This window comes from Asterias rubens, chromosome 16 (assembly GCF_902459465.1).
Source record: "Asterias rubens chromosome 16, eAstRub1.3, whole genome shotgun sequence".
Taxonomy (NCBI): Eukaryota; Metazoa; Echinodermata; class Asteroidea; order Forcipulatida; family Asteriidae; genus Asterias; species Asterias rubens.
This window is the reverse complement of record NC_047077.1, coordinates 12,069,913-12,092,132: the sequence shown is the minus strand read 5'-3', so window position 1 is coordinate 12,092,132 and position 22,220 is coordinate 12,069,913. Positions and strand designations below refer to the sequence as shown.

Genomic DNA, 22,220 nt, shown 5'->3' with positions numbered 1-22,220 from the left:
GTTTTCAACAATAATATTCGAACTCTACTGTATCAAATACACCTTGTGTACACGTGTAATCAAAACTATGATTTTATTACGCGGTTGTTGTTTTTTAGCATCACGAAAGTGAACACAATTGGAAGCGATTTTTTACTTGTTGGACATCGTAGCAACATACTGGTGAAGGATTGCAACTGAATAGAACAGAATTCGTTGTGTGCTGGAGTGATACAATGGTCAACATTTTACAAGTCTTGTGATCAGAAAGGATACCTGTGTTGCTCTTTTGTTTCAAGCTGAGAACACAGCTCTGCTCAAAGACAATGGAAGAAGATAAGGAGGTAAGTCGGCCATTAGCAAATATTATAGTTTTTTCATACTTACAATTGGTAACAAGCAATGGACAGCTGTTGGAAGTATAAAACAATGTGGAAACGGCTTCTTCGTAATTAACGCAGTTTTCTATTGGAAGAATTAATTTTCCACTAAAATATTTGAATTTGATTTCGATACCTCAGAATTAGATTTTGTGGTACCGAAATCAAGCTTCTCCTGAAAGCACACAAATTCATGTGACAAGGGCGTTTTTTCTTTTATTATTATCTCTCCTTCGACATACAAACTAATGTAACATTTTCAAAAATGTATTATTTGCTGAAATGTTTTATGTTTTTCTCAGACAGTTGAAATACTGTTTGCAACCTGTCTTTATATACAAACAAGTTTGAGATTTTTTCACTTTAAAGGCACTGGGCACTATTGGTAATTACTCAAAATGTTTGCTAGCTTTACAACTTGCTTGGTAACGAGCAAAGGACAGTAATTGTTGATAATATAAAACATTGGAGATAATTTCTCATTCAAAATGAGCTCTTTTAAAGATTTTTTTTTTCAATTTCGTTTGGGCAAGAGGGGATAAGGTTCTGACCTTATGCTTCTGACGTCATTTGAGTAGGGCGCCCTCGATTAGAGGTCAAAATGAGGTTTTTCATTGGCTAATACCGTGCGCCGTTTTAATTACTCATGTGGTATCAAACTGGTCCCGTATAACATTAACTGTAGATGGTTGCCTCCAAGTTGCCTGTACAAACTGCGTCGTTTAACAAGGCCCTCAAGATGGCGGCTATGTGACGACGTCCATAAAAAAGGTCATTTTAATCTGGGAATTTGTGTTTTAATTGGGTCTTTTCTTAAAAGAAATAGAAAGGCAACCTGTAAGTTCCTTAGTGAAATTGTTTTCATCGCTATTGATCTTGAGAATTGAAACGACCAGACAGAAAGAAACATTGATTTGTGCGGTGAAATGGATTGATGAAACTGTCTACGATGAAGCAGTGTATGGATGAGTAATTACATCATTGGTTTAACTCCCATATTCTAATTTAAACCATACATACCGTCCAAACAACCTGTGGGGAAAAACAATCAAATTTTGATGATTCTACAACTTTTTTTTCTTTCTTTTTCTTGTTTTCGTTGACGAGAATTTTTGTACGCGTTGTCGGGTAATTTGAGCACTTCATAATACAATAGTGGAAGGAAATAAGTGAAGCATGACATGTCAATTAAAAAGAGAGGAGGCGAAAGCGGTGGCGTAAACGCTAATGTGTCGTATATCACTTGTTCTAAATTCAACGTGTGTCCTATATCCCATATGTGTCATAAATCTCGTGTCCTAAATTTCATGTGCTAAATCTTAGTCCCGAATCTCATGTGTTTCCAACATCTTGCGCGTCTAAAATATTGTGTATGTCATTAAAGACAGTGGACACTTGTCAAAGGTGGTGTATCTCAACATGCGCTCAAAATAATAAAAAAAACTGTGACAATTTGAGCTCAATTGGTCGTTGAAGTTGCGAGATAATAATGAAATAAGAAAACACCCTTGTCACACGAAGTTGTGTGCGTTAGATGGTTGATTTCGAGACCTCAAGTTCTAAATCTGCGGTCTCGAAATCAAATTCGTGGAAAATTAGTTCTTTCTCGAAAACTATGGCACTTCAAAGGGAGCTGTTTCTCACAAAGTTTTATACCGTCAACATTTTTCCATTACTCGTTTAAAGGTTTTATGCTAATAATTACTTTGAGTAATTACCAATAGTGTCCTAAATCGTGTGTGTCCTCAATCTTAACACGTATGTCCCAAATTGTGCGCTTATTTGGATCGCGGCAATCAAATTAACTAACCGTATTACGACAACCTATTAAACGATTTTGACAATAATTTAGGCGTAAAAGTTAATACTCTTGGAATTTGAGCAATTTATGAACTCCTCCACTTAATCTTTAAATCCGTTTAAATGGGATTTTAGATTGTTTCATTAATACAAATAATTTGAAATTTTTTATTGACATAACTTTTGCACGAGGATGCTACTTTTGGTCTAAAATTGTTAGAACCCCTTTGTAAATCGACGTCCGATTTGGTTTTAAAGATAGAACGCGCATGCACCTGTAACAACGTGATTTTGAAGCAATGCCTAAGGTTTGTTACTAGTAACTTTCCATTCTGCTCGTTTCCTTTTAAATAAGAGTGACAAGACCACACCATTAACCTTCACCAACAAAGTGATATTAGCATCAAGCGGCTTTTCCTGGCGACACGCTACAATTATCATCAATATTATACTATACTAGCCACACACAAACAAAACTGCAAAAAGCTAAAAGCTGTACCAACTTTGAGAGGCATGTCTCCCATTTTTAGATATTAATCTTTAATGCAAATTGTTAAGGTGAATTTGAATGTAGATAACTTACCAACCAAAATCAGCAACCGCAAGCTAAACTCTGAAGAAGATTTGAGACGTTATGTGCCCCCCCCCCTTATATTTATTAAATTTTGATTAAAAAAATCGTAGATGGCAATTTCTGTTTATGGTTGAATGTATAATGCTTATCACACAAAAACAACAAATGCAATAAGCTAAAAGCTATACAATTTTTGAGATATTAAATTTTGATAACATTCGTTAGATGGAATTCTCGTGTGATGTTGAACGTAGATTACTTACCAAACAACGACTGAAAAAGGCTTAAAGCTGAATAAGCTTGGAGACTATTAATTTTGGTTTTTACCCATACGCCCATGTGTGTTAGCAGTGTATACTCAGTACTTTCCCGAGTCCTGTGAAAAAAAATATCACAGGCATTATTACTGGAGAGGCGTTCGAACCCACGACCCTTGCAATTCTAGAGCAGTGTCTTACCAACTAGACTACCGAGAAAGCTACAGACGGTTCGAATCCTATGTTTTGGCTGCGGGTACCGGTATACTAAGCTTTGAGACGTTACGTCATGTTTAGATATTAAATGTTGATAAAAAATGTAGGATGTTAATTTCGTTTTAATGTTTAACGTAAAATACTTACCACACAAAAGCAAAAACAGCAACACTAAGAGCTACACAAACTTTGAGATGTAAGTTTCCCTTTAATACATTTTATTGTGAAAACGTACAGTGGCAATGTTGTATTAATTTTGTATGGAAACGGTCCTAAGAAAATGCAAAGAATCTGGCACTTCGTAGACAACACCTTTTTCATTTTTTTCATTTATACCTTCTGTTTTTGTTGTTGATGGATCTAGTGTGTCATGCTAACCTCTTTTGTCTTAAACGAGATATAAAAAAAACGCCTCTTTTGTATTCAGTCAATAATTTTAGTGAAGGATTTTTTTTATCACCACAAAATAATGGATATCATGACGTCAATATAGCCCTGAACCCTCTGCTTTATAACGCTGCTTGGTAACCATGGTAATGCGTAAATATTTACCACTTTGTCACGGGTCTCTACTTGGTGATTGGTGTGCTACGTGGATATATCGATTTTAGTTCTGCTCTTCCCTAAATTTTGGGTGGGGGAAATAATATATATTTTTTCCAGTCAATTTCAGAAACATGTCATTTCAGTTTAAAATATACTCCTATTTCCCTCATTCATTAAAACCCTATAGGTTATTTATTTAGCTGCAATATATAGACTGTGCAAGTCTCGTGTGTAAAGGAACGAGCAAATAATTATGTCAAACGAGGAACATTATTTTGTCTGAATATTTATTCTTTCCATTTAGTCCTTGTCTTTCACTGCATGTTGACCAGCATGTTAATTACACTCGATATTATCTTTAAAATTTCTATAAATTTTATTGTTAAAATTAGCTGTATCCATCTTATCATACTCATTGTTGTTTTTTCAACTGTATGTTTAAAGCCAGTGGACACTATTGGTAATTGTCAAAGACCAGTCTTTTCACTTGGTGTATCTCAACATTTGCATAAATTTAAAAACCTGTGAAAATTTGAGCTCGATTGGTCGTCGGAGTTGCGAGATAACTATGAAAGAAAAAAACACCCTTGTCACACGACGTTGTGTGCTTTCAGATGCTTGATTTCGGGACCTCAAATTCTAAACAAGAGGTCTCGAAATCGAATTCGTGGAAAATTACTTCTTTCTCGAAAACTACTCCACTTCAGAGGGAGCCATTTCTCACAATGTTTTATACTACCAAACTCTCCCCATTACTCGTTACCAAGTAAGGTTTTATGCTAATAATTATTTTGAGTAATTACCAATAGTGTCCACTGCCTTTAATTTGTCATTGTCACATGAACAAAAAAGTGAATTGAATTGAATTGAATTAAATGGAATTGAATTGAATATTTAATTGGATTGTATTCCAAAAACAATAGTCACAGACAGTGTTTATTTTCTTGTTATAACCATCCATTCACATAAAAAACAAAAACAATTCAGAGACAATTAATTTAGGCCCAATTGTTTCCCTAAATCAGGAGAAATGGTGCAAAACCACGCAAAATTGTCAGCATGTTAATTAACACATTGTCTTTTTGATGTTTTTTAAGAAGTGTTCTCGGATATGACTTCATTTCAGATAAGAGAAATATTTCACACAAAAAGGTTTCTTTGAATGTCATAATCAATAAGCTTTCAATGTAACTGCTTCATCACTCCATCATACAAAAATTTTCCCCTATAGACATGTCTGTTCCAACATTAAAGCCCGAGTGTTGCCAACCGAAGGTTGTGGATCTACATGTGCCCAGGGGTGGATTTCACAAAGGTAGTCCTAACTTAGGACTAGTCCTAGGCAATGCTAAGAGATAGGACCAGTCCTAAGTTAGGATGAGTTACTGGTCCTAACTTAGGACCAGTCCTATCTCTTAGCATTGCCTAGGACTAGTCCTAAGTTAGGACTACCTTTGTGAAATCCACCCCTGGTGACATTAGAGGCGTCTGCCTTATACAGACACTCGTATTGCCAATTGAACATTTTATGCAAATATTTGTTATCGTATATTCCAGTGCGCCCTCTCCAACAGAGGTTGTTTAATTGCGTAAATAACGTAGAACAAGAGCCCGGATAATTATGTGTAGACGAGTATGGGATATGTACAACATTAGGGAAAGACTAAGCGTGTATTATACAGATTGGTTATCACTAATTAATGATGTACATCTCCTGTTATTATTGTTCATCTATAGTGGTTTGGGGTTTGGGGATTTTTGTTTTGTTTCTCCCTTGTATTTTGTTGGATGGTTGTACGTCTACGTCTACGTCTCTGTGTATTTCTGTCTCGTTAATATTTTTATACATTTACTTTCTATTTATTTAAAAAAAACTGTGATTTCACACTGGTAGAATTCTTTTGTTTTTAACGTGGTGTTTATGATAAATTGAATTGAGTTGAACTTAATTGAATAGAATTCGGAAACGAAACTCGGCCTCATGGGGAAATTTCTTTCAGAGATGATACCGTTGACAAGAAGGGACTTGATTTGACCTTTATCAACACTCTCTTTACAATCCCGGGTGAGTATAATTCTTCTGACCTCACTAAGGGTACGTTCAGACGTGGGGTTAAACTAGTCCTTAATCCAAAAGTGCTAAACTAACCCTGCGTGTGAACGCAATATTCTGGTCCGCGAGGGTTAGTTTGACCCACTGAGCTGGGCTAAACTAAACCAAAAAAATTGGTGGACTAGACTAACTTAGCCCAGGTTTTACGACCAACCCCCCGCTGCGAGGCCCAGTAAACCATCGTTGGAACGCAACTGACCTGCTACTTCCGGTCTATTTTAGCCCAAATGACCGCGGCAACAAAGGTGACGTCATTCCACGTGTATGGATGGATCGGCAGCGAGTATTGGGTGGTGTCTTCATGAATCCATGGAGCTATATAATATCTCCTTGCGTCTCTCCGCTGCCTTCCCTTTATGTTACCATTAAGTGTTGGGGCCCCGGTATTCCCCTTCGCCGAAAATGTTTGAAATGGACGTCGCACGAAAACAAATTCTCATTTTTAGTAGCACTATTTAGTTTTTAAATTCACTTCTTCTGTGTGCAACGCTACTTTATGATAACGAACGGGTTTTGCTTTGAAGAAAGTGGCATCTAATCACAGCTAAGCTACACACACGAGATCGACAATTAAGACCAAAGTTTGGGTTCGAAAACTAGGTTGTATCTGGTTCCTGCCCTCAACAACTTTACGTAACAGTTATACGAGTAGCAGACTAATGTTGAATTGAAAAACAATTTTTAACGTAACATGAGAATGTGTGTAGGCTACGACTTCTTAATGACCAAGTTGTGATATATTTACAAAAGTTCACACTCGAAAATAATTTGAAGCTTTCAACAACAACGTGTAAATGTTTCGTTCATCGAGGGCAGTGCGGAACGGAAACTTCAGCGGGCACAATAGAATTGCGTTTGTGCTGGGGCCAAGCAAGGATATGAAGTGATTTTGCCGTCTTTAATGATGGAATACATAATGACCATGAGGTTCGTAGAAACGATAGCGGATCGAAACCCTGTGGAAAACGCATGGACAATGTAACAAACCGGAACCAGCAATGGTAAGGTTCGCCGATGCATGACCCAATAATCAACATCGTGGGCTAGTTTAGTCCGCTTGACCAGAATAAACTCACTGTGTGAACGCAAGCCAATTTTGGACTAAGTCATGTTTATCTTTTGGACACCCGCGGTGCTCGGATTAAGGACTAGTTTAACCCCACGTCTGAACGTACCCTAAGTCGAGTACGTGACGAAATTAGTCAGAGGCTAAACACTATTCCACTGTCAGACTGTTATTTGTTTCTTTATTGGAACCAGTGTGAAACTGTAATGAACAAGTGACAGTCTGACAGTGGAATAGTGTTTAGCCTCTGACTAATTTCGTCACGTACTCGACTCAGAAGAGTGAACAGATTGTGCTTGATCCAAGGGAAAAAACAAGGATCTTGGGGCTCAAAACTGCAGAATTAGACGAAGGCTTTATAACGGGAAAATGATAGATGCGAGTAAAAATAATGAACACTTGAGGGCGCTATCTACAAAGGCGAGAGGCCTATTAAGTTCTCGGGGCAAGACAATAATCCTGAATCTGTGGCTCAGACTTTCGTGGTTAATCTGACCCAGTAATGGTCAGGTCCTATTGTACCCGAAAACCGAAATCCGGGTCAATTCTGACCGAAAGAGTGTAACATTTCACGAAAATACGTTTTACATACTAAAAAAAGGTTCATCTTTGGAGACAAGAATTATTGTCTATGACTTGTTTTACTAATTTCTCAAAAACTAAAGCACATCAGCACTTTATATTTTCATGGAAGCTTTCTACCATCATTATGTTCAAGCTGTGTGAGTCTGCTATAAATCTGTGGACATTGTGTTGTGTGTTCTGCAGAAAGTACCCAAACCATTTAAACATGATTGTTATGTCGCATGTATACACGGCATGCTATTGAAAATTAAAGAAATTTTGACTTATTTGAAAAAGTTCTGGACTAACTATTCGTTTGCAATGACCAATTAAAGTGTTGTTAATACTAACTATGTGTTTTGACTCATTGATAAAATATGTATTGACCATTGCAGTTAGTTGAGACCTAAACATTGAACACTTAAATCCAGTATTTAAATCCCAACAACGAGTTTGCTAGTATAATAAACTTACAATCGTTGCCGGGGGAACTTTTCACTCCATCAATAAACAAGGGCATCACTCTGTGATTTACTGCGGCATAGACAGTATACATAAACCAGCAGTGAATATAACACGAAGCAACGAGAAATTACATACTAACAACTATTCTAAGCATTATAATATATACTGAAGATAATAATTAGCAGTAAAATGAATCATACGATAGACTAACTCCAGAAGCCGCGAGCCGTATAGGGGACCGAGCGAGGGAGTTGCCTCATCTCCTTTTTTTATTGTATAATTATATTTTGTCGTTGGCAGGGGTCTGGTTTTACACATCTTTTGATGATAGTTTGTATACTTTTGTTTTAACCTTGACAGCACCATTACAACTTGTAACTATTGTGTATGTTTCAAGATTTAAAATAAATAAATAAAATCAACAGTGATTAAAATAACAAAGACGTAAAGAAAACGGTGCCGTGCCGAATTTACCAAATAAAGATAAGGTTACATAAGGAAAGTCTTATCATTATAACTAACACTGTTTAACAAGACAATATTACTCACGGGAGTGGACCACGAAAAATTAACAGGAACAGCACCCCTAAAAAGCTCGAACTGAACTGAACGGAAACTGGAACATGAATGACCGAGAGGTCCCCGCAACACGAAACTGCTAAGCAGCCAGCGCCCATCATGTTACCACCCGATGCATACCTGGCATTCCAAAACCCCACACAACGTAAATACCGAGAATGCCGTGATAATGAGAAACAAAGGGGATGGCGGGTAGGACAATACTAGGAAAACCGACCAATCAAAAATACAAAACACAATATTATCGATGGAGATAACATGTTAAATTCATGTATTTATTTAAAGTGCAGACAATGGACACTGTTGGTATTCATTACTCAAAATAGGTATTAGCATAAAACCTGACTTGGTAACGAGTAATGGAGAGAGGTTAGTAGTATAAAAGTAGTATAAAGACGGCTCCTTCTGAAGTAACGTAGTTTTCGAGAAAGAAGTAATTTTCCACACATTTGATTTCGAGACCTCAGAATTAGATTTTGAGGTCTTGAAATCAAGCATCTGAAAGCACGAAACTAGTATTTGACAATTGCCAGTAGTGTCAAGTGTCTTTAATCAAATAAATCAAAGTGTCGTATTCATTTCGATTTCAGCAACATGACTACATCGCACTGGAGGAAATCCCCCAGCCCACCAGCCCCGAAATACCTCCCTCACCGTCCATCAACGGACAATCAGAAATAACAGAAGAGATCGAACTCGGTGAAGAAATCTCCATCGAAAACGACGACCCAAAAGACACTCCCGAAGAAGAAAAGGTACGGGGTTCACCGAGCATCGAGGAGGAAACACCGCCCGTGGAAAACAGCCCCGAAGACGGCGCGGAGGATCCCATACCAGCCACCCGTACTATCATAGTCACCCCTCAACCTCCCGAAAACGCTGATGTCGCTGAAGTTGACGCAAACGAAAATGAGAAAGAAGCCGCCCCGGATAAACCTCCCCTGGCCCAAGAGAAACCTCCCCTGACCTCAGAGAAACCTCCCCTGGTCCCGTCCCCAGCCTCGTCCATGCAGTCACTGAGTGTCCGGAGCGCCAGCCCCGATGAGGACCCAGTCACCATCAAGAAGAAAGGTGGTTCCTCCCAGCCTCCAAGATTCAAGAATGATGTGGAGCCAGCGGAGTACATACGACCCGTAGCTGGTGGCCATAATAGAGCCATCTCATCGGTGCATTGTAAGGCGATGCTGGTCATCATGAGTACGTCAATCATCGTTGTCTTTGTGGTCATTGGGATGGTCATACTGCAAGGTATTGTAACAAACAATAGTTTTGGGTATTTTTTGCCCTTTTTGCTGATCCCATTTTACACTTTGTTGGATTACTAAATATTACTTACAGAGAATCAGCTTTGATACCATAGGGTTAAATTAAATAAATAATAATAATAATAATAGTGATAAATCTTTCAAAGCTCTGGTATCTAAAAAAAAAAAAAAAAAAAAAAAAAAAAAAAATTTCACAGCGCTGAAAATAACACTGAAATTTTGATTCCTTTTTTGGTATGTGTATGCGGTATATTTTTGTCTGTAAGAAACAATCGTGTCACACCCCAGTTTTTGATGTACATAAATGCGCTACTAATATAAAGACAGTTTATCATCAGCAATCAACCATTGAAAAGAAAGTTGTGAGGTTTTTCATTGTAAACTTCAATTAATACTCAGCTGAACGAATTTGATCATGGAATTTTATAACAAAAGCAGGACCCCACGAACCCGAACCATGGGGTTTAACTGTGTCATTGTATATAAAATGTCATCCCTCATACCTTCATAAAGTTATGAAGTTTACATTTTGACTTAACTGTTCCTTTTTCTTTTTACACACAGGGGAAGACGAAGTGTTGAGTGATCCCAACTTAAAGGGTATGTAAAATTAGAACAATAAACACAGGAACAACAACAACGACAACAACAACAACAACAACAACAACAACAACAACAACAGCAGAAAACAGCAAAAACAACACCAACAACAATAGCATTAATAATAACAAAAACAACAACAGCAACATTGTCGTATTGCTAGAACAACAGATGCAGCAGCAACGACAACTAGCTATAAACAAAAACAATACAATTAGCAAAGATTTGTTTTACAGAACGCGCCAAAAAGTATTTAAAAAATCGGTGAAAGGGTAAGAACAAAATGCATTCTTTATCCTAATGCAAAAATAACATAATTATTTTATATTGAATCAGTTTTTTGTTTTTGTTCTTCTTTTTTCTTTATGGGGCTGTTTGTGATAGGCAGCCAGTGAAGCCAAGTGTTGTTGGGATGTTGTCATGACGACCTGCCTTGGAGATGAGTCTGGCTGCTTTATTCTGAATTTTCTTGAGACGGTTTACGTATTTCTTTGTGATTCTTTTTCAAAGCGAATTCAAGTAATCTAGTCTAGACAAAAAAATTCCCAATACTAACAGTTTTTGATTTTCCTTTGTCCGTTTCACAGAACTACATGGCGAGTTTAACATCACCAACATGCTCGACAACAACACGTACAGCGATAAGGACTCGTCAGAGTCTCACCAACTAACAGTTTTCTGATTTTCCTTTGTCCGTTTCACAGAACTACATGGCGAGTTTAACATCACCAACATGCTCGACAACAACACGTACAGCGATAAGGACTCGTCAGAGTCTCACCAACTAACAGTTTTCTGATTTTCCTTTGTCCGTTTCACAGAACTACATGGCGAGTTTAACATCACCAACATGCTCGACAACAACACGTACAGCGATAAGGACTCGTCAGAGTATCACCGACTCTCAGGACTTTTTATTCAAACGGTAAGTCTTAAAGGCACTCCAACCGATTTCACGAAACGCTGTAGGATTAATCCTATCTCGAGGATAACCCGTCCTAACTTAAGAAGGGTTAAAATGCGTCCTAACGTCTTTGGATACGGAACTTAAGTCTAGTAAGATTAGTTCGTAGTTTAGAAGGAGTTTGGTGAAATCGACGGGTGGACACATTTGGTATGTCTCATAGACCAGTACATGCCATTATTATCACTTGGTGTATCCCAACATACACATATCCATAACAAGACGAATCTGTGAACATTTGAACTCAATGTTGGTCATCAAGGCCGGTTGCAAGAGAATAGTGAACGGAAAAACACCATGCACCAGGCAAGGAGCTCCAAAAAGATTAAACATTGAACAAAAGCTATTGGAATGACTCTACATTCTCAGAAACCAGGTCGGACACACTGATGCCACAATTACCATGAGAATTATGTAGAACAGACAAAGGCTAGCTACAGACCAACTGAGGGAAAGAGATTGTAAAATTGATCCAAATCCTGCACCAATTACAAGATAGCTTCACGCTTCAGCAGCCGATTTTTTTGTCGCCATTAACGTTGCACAAGTGGACTTACGCAGTTGCGTACAATTCGTGAAAACGGCTGCTTCACTCTATTTATTTATTAATGGTATATCTGACAGGCGTTGGTTTTGGTGGGGTGTCTTTATACCCACAAGGCAGACAGTGCATTGGACTATACGGTATCCACCACACCCAAAGAAAGGGCTAAAGGCTTGATTCTATTTTGGTCGAAGTTAAATCTGCTTTTTTACTATAATTTAGCGTGACAAAATATTTTGTGTTCTCCACAGATGAATGATACGTTTGAAATCAGCTTGGATTTCAAAGACTACTATAATAAGACCACTATCTCAGATATAGGGTAAGTCTTATCAATAAAGCTCTTAATTAGTTGTGTCTTGTTTGCTTGTGTTGGACTGGCAATTAAGTCACTAGACTTGTTTGCTTGTGGTTTGTGTTATGGACTGGCAATGAAGTCACTAGACTTGTTTGCCTGTGTTATGGACTGGCAATGAAGTCACTAGACTTGTTTGCTTGTGTTATGGACTGGCAATGAAGTCACTGGACTTGTTTGCTTGTGTTATGGACTGGCAATGAAGTCACTGGACTTGTTTGCTTGTATTATGGACTGGCAATGAAGTCACTATAGACTGGTCCCCTGCCTCCATCCACAAGGATAAAGACAGGTATATACTATAGTTTTCAGAACCAGTGATATAATTTGATATAATGATTTCTTTGGAAATTACGTGAAGCGACATAAGCTTTACATGGCTGTGTTTTGATTGGGCGGAGGTGGTGTGGTGTGCAGCCGACAACAATTAAAGCACATGTTGAAAAAAAAACTAGCTTTCGGTCGTCTGCAAGCAGTGTCCACATGTGTATGTACAGAACACATGGATGTACCTGCATGTTATATTGGCGATTAATATTAACCAGGGCCCTATTTCATAAAGCCTGTTTAGCACAGAAAATTATTGCTCAGCAGGATACAGGTTACAATCCAAAGTTAAATTAAATTGACATTGTTGTGCCTGGTGTCCCACTCAATTTCTGCTAAAAAAAAAAAAAAATGGTACAGCAGTATTTTTTCTGCTTAACAGTTTTATGAAATTTGGCCCAGAGCTTAATTCGATGCTCTAAACCACTCGGCCATGATACCCCAAGACACTTCTAAAACTTGACAAGGTTATAGTTATGCTGTATGATTAATGAAAAATTTGTATTTATCTTTTTCCAAACAGGCAGTGGACGTTGGACGGTCCATCCACGATGAGACCCAGTATAGAGTTCAAGTTATACGTCAAATTACCAAAACTGAATAACACCCTACCGACCGGTTATAACGAGACGGTTGTCACCACATCGGAAACCACTACGTCATCGCCAAGTGTACCCCTCGTCATTTATGACGTCATCGATTACGTCATCAATGCTACAAAGAGTAACTCGTTTGGTAACTTCGAGGGCGAAATGTTGTTAAGTCTCGCATGAATAAAAGAAATTACGGTCCCACTCAAATGAAAATAAACTTTTAAAGGTATGGACACAGGACTGGTAATAAAAAAAACATCGCTGCTTAAAGTTCAGCATGGAAGCTTGTTAACTAATATTAAGGTTCATACTGGAATAATTGTTTAATATGAAATAGTTCCTGAAATAAAGTTTTATATTCGAGAACACTGCTATTGAGACACCTTTAATAAAAACGCACCTGCGGATTTTGGTTGTTACAGCCAACATTAAGGACGATGTATTTACATGCTGAAAATTGTGCATTTTTCACATTTTTTCCCCAAACTAACCACGCTGATTAAGCCCGTTTTTTACAGGTTCGTCGTTTCATGTATTTGCTTGATTGCACAATTAATCATGAACGTTACATGTGACTATTTTTGTCAGCTCTGTATAAAAAATCTTCAAAATATTTTGAGGTAAAAACAACATGCTTTAATTATGAGCTTTATCACCATGCAATTTAAATTTGAAAGTGAAATTGCGAGTACATTTTTCGTATTGTTTATTTTTACAGTTCTTTTGTGATAAAGTGCGATTGCTTTAAAATAGATCAGGAAAACCTTAAGTATCCTAGCAACAAATTTAGCAAACTGGCAAACATTTTGCTGCTGTAAACCTTGATTCGAAGATAACCTTTAGCTTTATATGTATAAATTGATGCGCTTATAGCAAATGTATAGTTAAAGTTATAATTATAAGCAATATGTAAATACATATTTGTACTATATTGTAATCAAAACAAATTATGATAAAGGAGTATTTGTAAATTTGAATGTTTTAAACTAATAATGGGCAATTAAATAGAGCTGGTACAGGTGTCCGAGGGAATTCCGTCTGCCAGAGATTTTGTTCCCGACATGGGAAATTAACAGGAGCTTGAGGAGGAGGTTTCAAAAGAGGGCGCCATCATGATAGCAGAAGAAGTTTGTACATAGTTCGCCATGGGGGGGGGGACACACAATCTCCTGCCACACAGGCGCTATATCATTGTCCATCGCCGCTAAATTTGTTTATGGAGATGTGTAAGATATTGTTAACCAGATGTAAAATTTAAACTCAAGTAAACAACATGGTTTGTTTACCCTCTAATATTTAGCATGATCAGTATTTTTGAAAGGCTTAAAAGTTCAATTGTACAGGGTTTCATAAAAAGTACTATGCTCCTTCCAGGGGCACATTGGGTTAAAAAATAGTTTTTATAATCGGCCAAGTTGGAGCCATGGTCTATCGTTGACCATAGTTTCACTAAGTTTGCCCGAACTCTGTTTAGTCAAGAAAAGGTGGACTACGCTAACTAGTCGACTTTAGAGTTGCCATTCCCAAAACAAATTCCTGATTTACTTTTAAGGTTTTGTGAATTGCTTTAGAAGATTAAAACAGAGACAGTGTCAATTTTGATGTAGGCCTATGTAAAACAAATCAGGGCTTAGTCGATCGCAGGTTTTCAATAGCCGTTTCATAGCACAGTGCAGAGTGGACCCAGTTATCAATGGAAAACGTGCTTTGCTAACGTAGATTTCACCAAAATCTTCCTAACTTCGATTTAATCTTAGGACTTGGGACGAGTTAGGTTCCGTATACGAAGACGTATAGGAGGCATTGGATCCATCCTAAGTTAAGACGGGTTACTCGAGTTAGGATTAATCCTAGCGTTTCGTGAAATCGGCTGCGATCACGTTGACATGATATGACTAGAGTTGTTTGTATTTCAAAGGAACACGTTGCCTTTGATCGGTCGACTTGGTCTCTATAAAGCGTTTATCGGTCCGTTTGTTATATTATGCTCAGAAAGATATTTTAAAAGTAGAATAATGATCCACACTCGAAAGTGTGTGGTTTTGCTTTTACCTCGTCGACAAACACGGTTGGCCATGCAATTTCGAGGCAAATGTGTATGGATCATTGTATTCTACTTTTAAAACATCTTTCTAACCATATGCATTTTATAACAAACGGGCCAACTCGACCGATCCAAGGCAACGTGTTCCTTTAATTTCTGTGCGCATGACCTACATGTCACTGAATAACTATAGCTGAACGTCCTTGCGTGAACTTGACCTCTGTTTTGATATGATGGTCGCAAAGATAATTTAAATTTCTTAGAAGTATGGATTTTTTGTTTGTCATCTGTTAATGATATACTACAAGATTGTCCTGATTGTCCTGTCTGTATAAGTGTTCTGAAATTAATGTATTACTGTTGTAAATACTTTGTATGTTGTTATTAAAGGCAGTGGACACTATTGGTAATTACTCATTGAGTACAAAATAATTATTAGCATAAAACCTTTCTTGGTGACGAGTAATGGGGAGAGGTTGATAGTATAAAACCTTGTGAGAAACGGCTCCTTCTGAAGTGACATAGTTTTCGAGAAAGAAGTAGTTTTCAACGAATTTCATTTCGAGACCTCAGATTTAGAATTTGGGGTCTCGAAATCAGTCATCTGTAAGCACAAAACTTTATGTGGCAAGGTTGTTTTTTCTTTAATTATTATCTCGCAACTTCGACTACCAATTGAGCTCAAATTTTCACAGGTTTCTTATTGTATGCATAGGCCTATGTTGAGACACATCAAGTGAGAAGACTGGTCTTTTACAATTACCAATAGTGTCTAGTAACTTAAAAAACTGATGTATTTGCCCAACATAATGGCACCAACACATAATTAGATCCTATTATAGTGGGAAACCAATAAGCTTGTAGGCCTATATATGGAATAACAAAGTGCAATGGGAAATTAGTTCATATTAAAGGACCAAAGCTGAGAGACAACTCGGCCGGGGGGATCTACGTTTGAACGAAAACAACCTGTGTAAGACCGAAGAGCAAATTCGCACAAAATTAAGAATTGGTTTCGTTCAAAAGAAGGTTGTTTTACATCAAACGTAAAAGTATCTTCTTTACTAACGAAGGTTTGTTTCGTTCGAACGAAAATGTTTGAGTGAACGAAGATTGTTTTTCTCGATTATTATATTAACCATGCCACTCATTCAAACAGGCTAATTGATATGACTGTCTTAAAAGCACTGTACACGTTTGGTAATTGTCAAAGACCAGTGTTCTCACTTGGTGTATCCCATCACAGGGATAAAATAACAAACCTGTGAAAATTTAGGCTCAATTGTCATCAAAGTTGCGAGAAAATGATGAAAGAAAAAATGACCTAAGTGGACGAATTAGTGTGCTTTCAGAAAGGATTACAAAACTTCTGGCTACAGAAGTGTTTTATTATTTTAGTGAGAAATTGCCTTTTTCTCAAAAACTACGTTACTTCCAAGGGAGTCGTTTCCCACAGTGTTGTATACTATCAACAGCTCTCCAATGTTCGTTACAAAATTCAGTTTTCAAGTTAATAATTGAAATTGTCAACGTTGAAACTTACTTGAAAACGATCCATAGAGTTGTTGGTAGTATAAAACATTGTGAGAAACGGCTCCCTCTAAAGTAACGAACTTTTTTTCGAAAAATGTCTCACTCAAAGATGGAGGTCTTCAACCTTTAGCATTTTAACATACATCAGAAAGCACACAAAGTAATGCAACAATGGTGATTTTTCTTCCACTATTCTCTTGCAAATTCGAGGACCATGTGACCTAACAATTTCATAGATTTGTTATTTAATGCAGTATGTTGGGATACAACAAGTGAGAATGGTGGTCTTCGACAATAACCAAAGGTATCCAGTGACTTTAAAGCTCCAGCGGATGAGTATTGCTACGAGATACAAAAATACTGTAACATAATAATAATAATAATAATAATTAAAACTTATAAAGCGCCATCTATCTAAGACTAAACTTATTCCGAGGCGCATAAAACAAACAAAGAGAGTAACAAAACAAAAACAAAAATACAAATTACGAAGCTTGGAAAGAAATAAGGATACTTTGAATAAAAATGTTGAATTACATAAACGTGTTGGCAAAAATAAATGGTTAAAAACAGACAGAAAGTCAATCATAAGAAATTTTGAATAGGTGGGTTTTAAGCAGAGTTTTGAAAATGTCCAGAGACGTTGTAGCTCGAATATGTAAAGGAAGAGAGTTCCAGAGTGTGGGTGTAGATACAGAAAAAGCACAAACGCCGTTGGAAGTGTTTGTTTTAGGGACAGTTAAATAAAGTTGGTTTGTAGAGCGAAGATGGATTATGCGAATGAAGGAATGGGAGATACAATGAGAGAGAGAAACCAGCGGTGCACAATATTCAACAAAGTTTGTCCAAAAAGCAATATTTGTATTTTTAAGTTTTGTAACTCAATATTTGCCTTTATTTATACTGTAATAAGTACAATAAATGAGTATATTCTATTCGTGTAAACGTTGGGATTCCTTGTTTTATCAATAGCTTCATTTCTTACTTATTTATGCAGAATATAAATTATCATCAATCACACATTTTTTCCTATAACATACAAAAAGTGGAGTAAATTCAGTTTAACTCAAGGCAATGTTTATTTCCATATGCCATGATGTCATCCTCAAAAGGTACAGTCAATAATTTATGTGGAGGAATGTTCCGAAAATGCGGGCCTGTTAATGAACAGCTTTCAAGATGAGACAAAACTACAGCTTTACTTAGAGACGAATAAGCAAAATAAACAAAACTCAACAAGTACAAAAGGTAACATTAACTGTGTTTGGTCGGCCATTTGCATGTAACTGTACAAATCGGTACATTGTAACTGTAATAAGATTAAGTTGTTTGCAACAGCTAATTTTATTTTCTCAAGAATAGCTTAAACATTTAAAATATTTATTGCCATGACCAAAAAACATGAAATGTGTGTCCGTTGTGACACAAAGGACATGCATAGCAACAATAGACAAAGGAATACAAATTACAATATACAGATATACGTAAAAAAAAACTTTTAAAAAACGATCGACGTGAACCAAGTTATCTCAACCATTTATTATTGAAAACTTAATTGCACTAGGCAAAAGGGAATCATAACATGTTGGTTGATGAATTTTTTTAGATCAAACAGATACATAAATCATTACAAAAGAATCTTGCAGTCGAGGCCCTACACGTAGAGATAGAATAGGGTCTTCCTAGAATAGTCCTTTAACAAAATATAGAATTGACAATTGAGAAAAGGCTGTTGTTGTTGTTCTATATATTTTATTTCACAAGACCTCAAATGACTCCGTGGACGTGATTGATTTGTGTTTTAATCCGAACTGTAAACAGATGAGTGATGATAAACGACAAGGTTGTCCCTTATTCACGTTGTCCAAGGCCGGTGTCGCATCATGCAATTATGTCCTCTATATGCATTGCAAATGCAATAATGTCCGCCGGGTGGTTTTGCATATGCAATCGTGTCCGCCCGGACACTGCTGCGCCCGGACACATTTGCATATGCAGTTGTGTCTGCCCCCATGCGAAACCGTCCTTGCAGTAAATAAAACGCCCTTCATTGGTCGACGGAAGACGTTCGCCAGCTCGCATACTTGCGTACGTACATGTACAGACAATGTACTGTCATGTACACGTCCAACGGGCGGTTTTGCATAGCGCCGGACACGATTGCACATGCACAAGTGTCCGGAGTGGACAGTATTGCATGCCGGACACATTGCATCTGACACCGGCAGGCCAGTGACCGAATGGGTCAATGCTTAAAAGCAGTGGACGCTAATGAAAATAAAACATAAAACTTTACTTGGTGACGAGTAATGGGGCGAGCTTGGTAGTATAAAACATTGTGAGAAACAGCTCCCTCTGAGGTGGAGTAGTTTTCGAGAAAGAATTTGATTCGGGGACCTCAGATTTAGAATTTGAGGTCTCGAAATCAAGCATCTGAAAGCACACAACTCCGTGTGACAAGGGTGTTTCTTTCTTCTGTCATAGTTATCTTGTAACTTCAACAACCTATTGAGCTCAAATTTTCACAGGTTTGTTATTCTATGCATATGTTGAGATACACCAAGTGAAAAGACTGGTCTTTGACAATTACCAATAGGGTCCAGTGTCTTTAAGAGCTTTTGACAACGTGTCAAAATTTACAAAGTTAAAGGCAGTGGACACTATTGCTAATTACTCAAAATAATTGTTAGCATAAAAACTTACTTGGTAACGAGCAATTGGGAGTTGTTTAAGTATAAAAAATTGAGATAAACGGTCCCCTCTAATGTATTCTCTAGCAACTTCAATGACTTGAGCCAAAACTTTCACAGAGTTGGTATTTATTGTACGCTCAGTGTTGGGAAACATCAAGTGAGATTACTGGTCTATGGACAAGTTATCAAAATGTGTGCTGCCGTTAATTTCACCATACTGTTCCAAACTTAGGAAATAATATTAGGACTTATTTAGGAGTTATTAGGAGTTAAGTTCATTATCCATAGACGTTAGTACGCATTGAACCCATCCTAATTTAGGACGGGTTACTCATCCTAACTCGAGATAGGATTAATCCTAGCGTCTCGTGAAATCGGCTACATCAGTGCATTTAAATAAAAAACTCCACAAACAATGTTTATCGTCCATTGTCCTTGTCGTTGTCGTTGCTGTTATCAGTGTGACATGTGTAAGCTTACGGGAGTGCCCTTGTGGGCCTTTAAAGACACTGGACACTATTGGTAGTTGTCAAAGACCAGTCTTCTCATTTGCTGTATCTCATATGCATGAAATAACACACCTGTGAAAATTTGAGCTCAATTGGTCGTCGAAGTTGCGAGATAATAATGAAAGAAAAAAACACCCTCCTCACACGAAGTTGTGTGCTCTCTGATGCTTGATTTGGAGACCTCAAATTCTGAACTTGAGGTCTCGAAATCAAATTCATGGAAAACTACTTCTTTCTCGAAAACTATGTCACTTCAGAGAGAGCGGTTTCTCACAATGTTTTATACTATCAACATCTCCCCATTACTCATTAATCGCGGTCTTATGCTGACAATTATTTTGAGGAATTACCAATAGTGTCCACTGCCTTTAACACAGAAACATTTTGACCCCATAAGGGACTTATCTGTTTAACCTGGACCCCACACACAACAAAGAGGAATTCTTAGAAAAGAACAAAAGGGTACTCCATCAGCGCTTAAGAAACAGTATAATAGACGAATAAGTAAAGCCACTGGAAAAGCAAAGTAAGTCCTAAGCAATCAACAATTAAACAGGACAAATTTGAGAAAGGGAAGGTACACGTTTGGTAATTACTTAAAACAAATATTAACTTAAAAACTTACTATTAACGAGCATAGGAGAGCTGTTGGTAGTATAAAACATTGTTGGAAAAGACTCCCTCTGATGTAACGTAGTGTTTGAGAAAGAGATAATTTCTCACTAAAATAATAAAAGACTTCTAGCTACAAGAATTTTATTCTTATCTGATATCACACAAATTCGTCCAACAATGGTGTTTTTCGTCCATAAGTTTTTTTTGCATCTTTGATGACCGATTGGGCCCAAATTTTCACAGGCTTGTTATTTTATGGTTATGATGGGATACACCAAGTGAGAAGACTGGTCTTTGAAAATTACCAAACGTGTACTAGCTTCCCTTTAACGCGGAACAAACTTGTTCACGAGACGTTTCCAAGTAAGGGCGTGGGGCTTGTTTAAACTACACGATCCCGGCTGCAGAATGCACCTTTGGAACTGCCAAGAGTGTACTGTTATGAACATTATTCATTTATCCTTGTGTTCAAAGTAGTACAAACAAGAATCAATAATTAATCAACTGTAAACATAAACAAGGTGATGACCTCAAAGTAAGGGCATTTCATTTGCAGATAACAGTCTTCGAGGGCACTAAAAATGTATAAATGCGTGATAATCTGAGAATGTTGGGCATAAACTGCGGCTGCCTTCTCTCGATGCGAACCACCCTGCTTAATCACTGTAAGTACATTAAGTAATCTAACTTATCTTTCATTTAGAGGCACTGGACACTATTGGTGGTAACTCGAAATAATATTGAGCCATAAAAGCTTAGTTGGTAATGAGCAACATGGAACTGTTGATGGTATATAAAACATTGTCAGAAACGGCTCCCTCTGAAGTAGCATACATTTTAAGAAATGAGTAATTTCTCACTAAAACATTTTAACTGACTTACTTCGAGACCGCAGTTGAGGTCTCGAATTCAAGCATCTTAATGCACACAACTTGTGCGACAAGGGTGTTTTTCCTTCCATTATTTTCTGAAGTAACTTTTGCACTCAAATAATGAAAGACTTCATTCAGCTGAAGCCTTTTGTTGAGCAAAACAAATGTATGAGCACATAATGTTTTGGAACAGTCTTTTTGTTTCTTTCATTGGTCTCTTGCACAGGTTTGTAACTTATGCATATTATGTTGTGATTCACCAAGTGAGAAGACTGGCATGGTATTTGACAATATTACCAAAGGTGTACAGTGCCTTTTGTACATTTCCCCACTGTGATAATCAATAGATAGATAGGCATATCACTTGGTCGTGGGTACGATTCTCTCCTAAGAATATAGAGGGTCGATAGGGGGTGCTTGCGATTAGCTTCCCTGGGTCTACCCCGCGGTGCTCACTTGGGTGAGCCCCTGACAAGAGCTAAACTAACGATCACCCACCGCTAGCTCTCGTAGTGACGTCATGCACATGGGGCCAGCCCCCAAGTGACCCACTCCACAAGCAGAGCACACCGGGGGCTGACCCGGGTGAGCCCCTGGAATGACGTCAAAGCTATTCGAACGCATCAGGGGTCCACCCAGGGAAGGTAAACGAACACGCCCATTGTTTCCATACATAACTCTAGAAAAGAATCTAAATGTAGTGAATAGAACAGTTACGTAATAAACCACTAGGGCTTGACCGTTGGCGGGCAGCCTGTGCAGCCCTG

General features: G+C 37.6%; 1 protein-coding gene across 1 annotated transcript; it reads left to right on the top strand.

Moving 5' to 3' along the window:
* Positions 1-15,271, top strand: LOC117301118. The gene is made up of 8 exons (XM_033785006.1): positions 1-323; positions 9,130-9,787; positions 10,369-10,404; positions 10,992-11,077; positions 11,109-11,172; positions 11,226-11,329; positions 12,164-12,234; positions 13,118-15,271. Exons 1-8 carry the CDS (start codon positions 306-308, stop codon positions 13,365-13,367), a joined length of 1,287 nt encoding a protein of 428 aa, XP_033640897.1. The 5' UTR covers positions 1-305; the 3' UTR covers positions 13,368-15,271.
* Positions 15,272-22,220: the final 6,949 nt, after the last annotated feature.